Source organism: Vigna radiata, chromosome 8 (assembly GCF_000741045.1).
Source record: "Vigna radiata var. radiata cultivar VC1973A chromosome 8, Vradiata_ver6, whole genome shotgun sequence".
Lineage (NCBI taxonomy): Eukaryota > Viridiplantae > Streptophyta > Magnoliopsida > Fabales > Fabaceae > Vigna > Vigna radiata.
Genome location: NC_028358.1, coordinates 32,849,553 through 32,858,820, shown reverse-complemented (window position 1 = coordinate 32,858,820; position 9,268 = coordinate 32,849,553). Strand labels below are relative to the sequence as shown.

The 9,268-nt window shown below is 33.8% G+C and overlaps 1 protein-coding gene across 2 annotated transcripts in view; it reads right to left on the bottom strand.

Annotated features, from left to right (window-relative positions):
* Nucleotides 1–6,382, bottom strand: part of LOC106772257 (serine/threonine-protein kinase Nek2) — an 8,803-nt gene extending 2,421 nt beyond the window's left edge. For both annotated transcript variants that reach the window (XR_002669242.1, XM_022785221.1), the window contains exons 1-14: nucleotides 6,056–6,382; nucleotides 5,032–5,143; nucleotides 4,846–4,912; nucleotides 4,531–4,596; nucleotides 4,309–4,355; nucleotides 4,156–4,201; nucleotides 3,968–4,048; nucleotides 3,816–3,858; nucleotides 3,689–3,738; nucleotides 3,520–3,601; nucleotides 3,384–3,433; nucleotides 2,889–2,962; nucleotides 2,578–2,629; nucleotides 692–1,138 (exon numbers count right to left, since the gene is read on the bottom strand). Coding sequence is in view for 1 of the 2 variants with exons in the window: in XM_022785221.1 (XP_022640942.1) it covers nucleotides 692–1,138; nucleotides 2,578–2,629; nucleotides 2,889–2,962; nucleotides 3,384–3,433; nucleotides 3,520–3,601; nucleotides 3,689–3,738; nucleotides 3,816–3,858; nucleotides 3,968–4,048; nucleotides 4,156–4,201; nucleotides 4,309–4,355; nucleotides 4,531–4,596; nucleotides 4,846–4,912; nucleotides 5,032–5,117 (1,191 nt within the window). In the remaining variant the exon portion in view is untranslated. The remainder of the gene's footprint in view (nucleotides 1–691; nucleotides 1,139–2,577; nucleotides 2,630–2,888; nucleotides 2,963–3,383; nucleotides 3,434–3,519; nucleotides 3,602–3,688; nucleotides 3,739–3,815; nucleotides 3,859–3,967; nucleotides 4,049–4,155; nucleotides 4,202–4,308; nucleotides 4,356–4,530; nucleotides 4,597–4,845; nucleotides 4,913–5,031; nucleotides 5,144–6,055) is intronic.
* Nucleotides 6,383–9,268: the final 2,886 nt, after the last annotated feature.

The following is a 9,268-nucleotide window of genomic DNA, read 5'->3' as shown; positions in this document are numbered from 1 at the left end:
TATATATATATATATATATATATATATGTATATGTATCATATTACAAAATTCTCCCCAATAGTAAAATGATGTTAATTTTATAATAAAGTAACAGTATAACTTTTGTAACTGAGGATTGTTTTCTTTTTGTTTCTAGTTTGTTATTGTTTTCTTTTTGTTTCTAGTTTGTTATTTTGTAATAATACCTGTCAAAGAAAAAAATTTAAAAATTACTAAAAGCATAAATAATTTTTCTGGTAACTTTTGCTCTCCTGTTTTTTAATCAAATATAAAAGTTACGACATTTACTTTACAGGGAACTTAGGTGTAAAAGTAGAGCATAGATTAAACCCGTACCTGAGATCTTATAAAATAAAATAAAATAAATAAATAAAAGCTAATAAAAAGAAGGGAGATTTCTATACCGAGTAAATAAGAAGAGTTTTTTGTCATATTTCAAACTAGGAGAAAGGTTATTGTCGATTGACTACTTGTTAGTGTAGTTCAATACAACCACCCCATTCTTTAGAAAAATATCTATCAGGCCCTGGACTTGTAAACTATCTAACTAAATATTTAACGAAACCACAAAGATGACATGCTTGACTCTTTTTGTAACTAAATCATGTGACAAACATTCTTATACCCCCAACCCAAAGAAAAAGAAGCCAAAGTCATGTGAAAACATAATGGATTTACAACTTTCCTTACCTCTTTATGATTCTTTGAGAATTTCATTGTTTTCTTGTTGGTGCCAGAGACTTTTGAGGAAGTGAATCTTGGAGTCTTAGCAATGCTAGAAGTTCTGGAAACAGCAGGCTTCCGGATTGATTTCAATTCATGGCTATCTCCAACACGTAGTTCTGCTAATCTTTGATTCAAATGGTCAGGAGTACAATCTATTTCAAGAGTAGAGCACAAAGAATCTTGATCAGCTCCAGATACACTAGGGTTCAGAGTCCGATCATTACTGAAAGAATGTCGCTTATCCCTAAACAGAGAAACAGGGTCATCTTCTGGCACCAAAAATCTAGTTTTCTTCAAGTAATTGGATTCTGGCCAATGAACTGGCAATGTGTTTCGCCTGGGGCTATTGATTTTGAGATGGACCTTAAGAACGTAAGACTGAAGATGTGGATGTCCAAGCAGCTCTGTAGCCTACCACCACAAGTACACCTCAAATAAGAAATAGGTCCATGTGACAGGTCAGATTTGAATTTCAGATGGGTAGAGCACGTAGAAGGATAGCTGCCCACAAGGCCACAACCCAGGTGATATCATGGTGAATAGAAGCAGATGCCAGACAAGGACATATATGGAGACAAAGGATTAATGAGCTCGACAAGACGTTATGCAAAATGAATAAAATTGGCCACCACTAACAATAATCATTACTACCATGTAGATGGCAGTGGCATCAGTCATCAGTAAATCATGGTTTCTAAAAGCAAAAATTTGAATTTTTAGCTTTTAATTTAAAATTTTCACCTGTCTATAAAATTCTTGAAATAGGTTTTATTATTTTGTTGTACAGCTTTTATAAAATTCGTTTATGGATGTACCTTGCTTTAGGTTAAGGAACATAGGTTGTAGCCTTCTCTTTTGAGATATACATGTACTCAGCTGATGTATGCATGCATACATCTATACAATATGTATATATACTAAAAGATGAGTACAATATATACATATACATCAGCTGAGATGACACTCACTGATTTTTGGCCATCTCTAAATTCAAGTTAGTATCAAAATTTATTTTAAGAAGATTTGTTATATCTACCATGTTACTTGTTGGACCATTATCAGACAACCCAATTCATAAATATTTAGTCTTCCACTCAATTTTGTAGAGTCGAGTTAAACATAAAATTCATTTTCTAAGACAAGCAAACCAATCTAGCTGATGGAGTTCTAGAGGATAACAGGTTGATGTTCATGGTAGCCACACATTAATATCAATTTTCAATTCATATCTTCAGGAAAGCAGACATCATTAATATGCCCAAAAAACCATATTGGTTATAACAGTGGAAATACTTGTATGCAAATTTTAGTATAATTTTCATTTTCAAAAATATTGCCCTTCATAACTCAATACTTTGCCTATCGTATTCCTTTCCCTTTAATTGATGCAATGTAGTACTACGAAGATTTCTCCAGTACCAAACAGGGTTTGTTCATATAAAAGAATGAAAGGCCAAAGTGAAAATCCCATCAAAATTTGAAGTAAAATCTATCATCAACCCAACTATCTTCAACCAGACAAGCCAAAAGTGATGATTCCTTCAGCTAATCCACTCCTGACAATCCATTTAGGGTGGAGAAACGCAGTTTAATTTAAGCAAACTGGAATGCTTGTCATGGGCAATGACATCTCAAATCCAACAAATTTGAGGAATGTTCATTGAATAGCATGCTTTCCCTGTATGACAGCATAAATTTTGGTGCTAGATGTGGCAGCCATAAGTTTCAATGAATCATTCTAGGTCAGAGGATTGCAATATCTATTCAATCACAAGGGAAATAAAATACCGTGCTAGATGTGGCATTCATAAATTTCAATGAATTATAGGTCAGAGGATGATATTACATACACTTGGCCTAAGCTCTGGATTCTTGCGCAGCATACTTTTAACAAGACCTCGACTGCCAAAAGCAATAAATATACTTGATGAATCATCAATCACATAGTCCATGATATTAATAATAGATCACATAAACTAACAAAAAAAAAAAAAAAAAAAACTTACTACAAATTATCTTAGGCTAAACCACACCTCATGTGTGGAAAACCTTAGGCACTTGGTTTGTCAAGTGTTAAATTTTATGGCGTAAAACATGACATTGCAGTTTGAAAAATGGAGAGATTAATAATTAACTTTATGAAGGAAAACTATATGCTTACAACGAACTAGAATATTTTGTAGGCAGTGGAGCCACTATTGATTTATTAATCTTGTTAATCAATGCCTGTATATCCTGCTCAAAGAAATTGAAAGATAATTAGGTAATTCCAAAAACAAAGTTCACAAAATATATGAAAACCAAAAATATGCAGTGAATCTGATTCTATATACAGGTATTATGCAGCTAAATAAGTGTTGGTCATGATATATTGTAAAATCGAAGTTATAACAAATAATAAAATAATAATTTCAAAACATAATAAATTGGGATACAAAGATAATGTAAATTAACAAGATTGTAGTCTACTGATCAGTCCACTAAACACTAAATGTCTAAATATGGCGGTTTGACGATAGCCAAATTATTGACAGATATTTGTCGAATCTTATATTATAGGTATCATTCAACAGCAGACATGAATGTATTTAATACATTGCATAAAGAAAAAAAAAAAAAAACAGAAAAAAAAAAACTTTTAAGAAAGAAAACTTACAAATGCTTTGAATGCAGGCTTATGCGATGTCATTTCATATATACAGCATCCTGGATTATCCGATTTCAGAGATTATACAATAAACCCATAAAAGAAAAAGTACAAAGAATAAAACAATAATAATAGTAGTACTTACCCAAGGACCAAATATCTGATTTAGAACCATAAGGTATATCAGCAAGGAGCTCAGGGCACATGTAGCTAGGAGTTCCCACAACCTGCATTACAAGACAACCACTGGTTGATTATTATAAGTGTTAAATTTGCAATAACCAAATCCAATTAAAAAGTTGCACATGTCTTACAGAGGAAGCGAGATCATCAGACGTCAACATTTTGGCAAGTCCAAAATCACCTGCACGATCCTTGATAACTAGTGAACAAAACTTCAATCATCTAAGCCTTACTTAAAGCAAATGTAGAATAACTTACCGAGGCGTATGTCATGATCTTTTGTCAAAAAGATATTTGAACACTGATGGAATCATGTGATTTTCTCATTAGTATATACCTTAGTACAAATTAGATGGAAATAACTTTTATGATATTGTACTATCATATACAAAGAGAAATCAGTCACTAACCTTGACATCACGGTGAAGAATGTGGTTCATGTGCAAGTACTCAAGAGCCATAAGAAGTTGAACGAGCCACTTACAGAGTTTCTGCAAACAAATTGTCGTTTTTAAATTTTAAATGCAAAAATTAATATGATCCTTATTCTAATCCAAATGGAAGGAATATAAATTTCTGATTGGAGAAAAAAAATAACCTCCTCAGGAAACAGGACACCATTAGCTTTCTTTATAGCTTCCGCCCTGCATGACATCAGCGGCATGTTTTGAAAAACATTCATGCTCCAAATTACAATAGTTAAGAATAGAACTATGAATTGTATGCAAGAAGTTAGACAAATGAGACTTACATATCTCCTCCCTCACAATAACCTATAATGATGCAGACATAGCAACCCTGAGAAGGAAGGAGCCAAAATAGTTCAAAACATATAACAAACTTGGAGTTTTATGATGCATTCACCAAGAGATTTCTTAGTAATCCTACAATACAAGCTTATTTTATGCAAGCAGCAAGTAGAAACCATTCTTCTAATTAACTGAAGAGAGGTAAAAACTAAGAAGCAAAATACCTTTTCTACCCACGAATCTTTGTACTCCACAATGAATTGGTTTCTTAATTTAGAGATGAGCTCCATCTATACAGACCAAAAGACATAAATGTTAGTTATGCAATTAGAACAATGCTAAATCCACACATATTTTCACGTCAACAGTTGAGAGTTGCTGCTACTTTGACTGTTGAGGCCTGAAACTTGTCTTAAGGCCCATTAGCAAATGACACTTCTATAGAACTAGAAACCAAACAATGCAACATGCAAAGGGAAATATTTTAGAAAAAGTCACAAGATAAGTATTCTATTTAAACTGCTACTTGAAGCACCAACCTCCAGATGTGCAGATCTGCGAGAGCGCTCGGTTTGACGTGCAAGGCGAATCTTCTTCAACACATATCTATATAATCAAAAGATATAAGTGCAAAAGCATTGCCAATAATGACTTATGGAACAGCAAACTTTGTTGTCTAAACAGACGAGAAGAATAAATAGAGGTCAGGTAGGTTAGTTTCTCACTTTTTCTTTTCATGCTTATGTCTCACAAGAAGAGCAGAACCAAAAGCACCTTTTCCAATTTGCTCAAGTATTTCATACTGCTCCATGTCATCAATTAAGAGAATTCCCACCCCTGGTACATTCCAAGTCAAAAACATTGAATCCTTACAGAAAGGTTAGATGACAAAATAATGGAGGGAAGGTAAATAATTAAACCATATTTGGAAGTTACAGAGACAATTATTGTACTGCACTGTGTGTCTGAGAAGGGAAACTACACTAGCAGCGAAGTTACTCAAGAATTGCATATGCTTACAAGTTAACCTTTTCCCTTTATCCCTTCTCAAGGTAGAATAGCAAAAGTACAACGCAATACAACGGTGATTATTGCGCAAAAAAGAAACGAACAAATGTAATCGATAATCAAAAGAAAACAAATAAAGTAAATAAAGTAGTCAAAAACCGGGTCCAGCAATGCTCGTTAATTACAGAATACAGAACAATAAGATCACGCGGTTAAAGAGAAACAAACAACCCAGGATCCCACTAAGTTAAGTACCAATGTTGAACAATCAGGGAGTTAATTACTTGACAAATAGGCTTCACCATAAAAATTATTCACGTAAAGAGTTATTGTGTTTCTATTCAGTGGCGAGAAACCTAGAGAATAGAAACTGTGCATAACGTGAGTCGAAAATGTTTCGTTCACTCAACCAGCTTCGCTACTCGAAGCAGTAACAACTACTAAGATCACTACGCATGAGTAAAGATTTGCTAGTTTACCTACATTTCACGAAAGAACAAGTCTCTAGAATAATTAAGCAGTAACAGAAACACAAAGCGAAAAAGAGCACGAATCAGAGGTAACGAAGTCGAATGCAGAAGGAAAAAATAGCATCGAAGTGGGTGTGAACAGTGCAAAGGAAGAAAACGGAGAGAAATCTAAAGTGGAAGCAGGAAGGTAAAAATTAAGAAGACGAGTGGAGAAAGAGCAGGGAGAAAAGTTGAATCAGGTAGATAAATGAGAGGAAAAGACAAAATGCACCTGAGTTGAGTGAGTCGGTGGTTGCGAGAAGCAAGGTGAAGCTAAACGGATCGAAGGGATCGAAAATGTAGAAGCAAGAGGAGTCAGAATGCGAAGTTGTACATTGGCATGGGAGGCACAAAACGACACCGTTGTTCCGGAAGAAGAAGCAATAGACGAAGTTGCAGAAGAAGCTCTTTCGCCATTCTGGTTCAGAGAGAGAAAAATACAAATCCAGAGAGAGATTGCATTGCAGTATTATTATTTATTAAACAACTTGGTTGAAAGAGAGAGAAAGATATATGAGGCTAAAACCAGTGTCCCGTGAGGTGAGATTTTTACTTTCATTGATGCAGGAGAGAGAAGAGAGTAATGGGAGTGAGTGAAGGAGGGAAGTTAAAATTAGACGGATATTATTTTTTATTTTATTTTATTTTATTTTTTTTATTATTATTATCATTATGGATTTATAATTGGATCGAAGAGTGCTAGTGCAAGAAAGCTTAGTCTCAACAACTGTTAGAATAAAATTAAGACATAATTAATATAACAACTACTATTATTAAGTTGTTAAAGTTTACATTAATAATTATTAAAAAATAAATTAATTAATCAAATTTTTATAAATAATAGTTTAATTTCGAAATAAATTCACCTGACTCATAATTAAATTACTAAAAATCTACACACAAAAATTCTAACTTAAATATCAAAATATATTATACATGTCATCCTACACCAAACAAAAGAACAAGAAAGATACAACGATAACAGAACTCTTGAAACGCTTATCGTTGTTCATTTTAACGTTAAAAACAATAATTATTATTATTATTATTATTTGACTGATAAAGAAAATTATTAGCAGGGTGTTGTTTCCCGTTTTGTGAAAAGGAACAGAGAGAGAGAGAGCGAAAAGTGAAGGAGTGGAAGGTGGGTTGTCTGTTGTCTCAGACCCTGCTCAATAGTAATCTCTTCACCGTCTGCTTTATTGGGTTTTGTTTGGCATGTAATCCCATTTAAACATAAATATAAAAATAAGTTGAATATAATAAAAATTATATAGTTGTCTCTTAAAAGGATTCAGCTCCTACCAACACTGATGCACGTTCTTAAATAAAAAGAAAATGCACGTTAGAGAGAAATACAAAGGAACAATAATTAACAAACTAAGAAACTATCGTTATCTCGGATTAAGATATTTAATGAAACGATTCCAGTAAGGAAAGAAAGAGTGGTCTCACACTAACACGTGATACTTGGTGTCCAAACTTTATTGCGTTTGTTTTTTCCTCTTACTTTTAATTACTCTATCTATCATTTGTGGTTTTCAGAATATTACCCCGTGGAATTTCATTTGCTAACAACATCACTTTTAAAATGGCGTATTCAAGTGTATAAGATGCTGTCAGATACCCTATCTCACGTCTTCTCTTCAGATTCTTTTCATAGAATCATTTTTCGGTGTTCGTAGATTATTTTATCCCCTATTTTTTAGGTTAAACACTCACTTTAAAATTAACTTTCTATTAAATTCCATTTTATCTTTCTTCTATTAAAAAGGAAATCTACTAGTTTGCACTTTAAAATCAACTATAATAATTCATACCACAATTTCAAATTAATTTTGTTCAAGATACTTAATGGTATGACTGCATTGTTAGAGACAGACCGTACGGTCAACTATTAGTTAGATAAAATTAATGAATAATAATGAAGTTGGACAGCATGTAACAAAATAATTATATTTAATGTTGAGCAACGTACTATAAAATGTCATTATTTTTAATTGAATTGTAATTAGATTATCACTTGTCAAAAAGGTTTATAATAAAATATATAAATATAGATATGAAGTAAGTCATTTTGTATTAATTAGTGTCATTAATATTTAAGTTGTCAAATCTTTATTAATTTTGACAGAGAATACTTTTTAAAGGAAATCTTCAAGTATAACGGACAAACAACATAAATGAACGGTAACGTGATACGTATAGTTAAATTTAGTATTTTGATTCCTTTCACAATCTACAAGACATTCGATCGTTGATCTTGATCTCTACACTTGAAACATTTGTGTTTTGTTCACTTAAATAGATTTGAGAGAGAGTGATTGAGGAGATTTGAGAGTGAAGGTAAATTTTTTTGTTGTTTATTTGAGTGGATTTAGAGGCAAGTAAGAGTGGATTTAGAAGTGAACTTTTTTAATCTATCACATCAATTAAATCCTACACTACTTTTCACAAACTTTACTTTCAAATTCACTCTCACTTACCTCCAAATCCACTCGAATAAACAACAACAAAAATTACCTTCAAATCTCCTCAATCACTCTCTCCCAAATCCATTCGAGTGAACAAAGCCTTGGTGACCATTGTAGGGCTCGAGTATTCAACAAACAACAACTCTATGGTGACTACGAGAAACATAAGCAACATCGCACCAGAGGAATCAGGCAATCAATAAAACTTGATGAAGATTATTAGAGTTATGCAGCAGCAAATGTAGGAGATACAACGGAGCCATGAGGGGGAGCTGGTGGCTTTGAGGGTCGAGAACGCGACCATCCAACAAGAACAGACCTCTCCCTAATCAGTGTGCACCAAGTCATCTCACTCCCACCAAGTTAAGGGAAGATTTGTGCAAAATCGTCCAAGAAAGGAGCATGGAAGCAAGCATAGGCAACCCTCCGGTGCAGACGGCCCACACAATCGGCCTACTACCTTTTTACCTCGGTCATCATGGAGACACTCATGCATGATCAGTGAACACCTCCAATGTTCGATAAGTACAATGCGTCAATTGACCCTGATGATCATTTGAGGATGTTCATCAATCTAATTGCTTTCTAGACTACGAGTGACTCAGTATGGTGTAAGGAATTCTCCCTCTCCCTTAAAGGAAAAGCTTTGGCGTGATTCAACTCATTGTCACCTAATTCTATTGATAAACTCTTAGTCACTTGCTCGTTGTTCGACAAACAATTTGCAGCAAGCCGCTCGCAACACTTAGTGAACCTCAATCAAGATAAGGACGAGCGCCTTCAAGCCTTTGTGGACTCCTATTGAAAGACCTCTTGATCGGACGATCACATAAGAAGTTTGTTTTAAATGCTATCGCCACTTTATCAAGTGGGTAGAAGCAGAACCCTTGACAACCATCACAACACAACAAGTGCAAATTTTTGGATGGAAGACTATATGTTATTATGGTCTACCCAAACGGTCATAACCG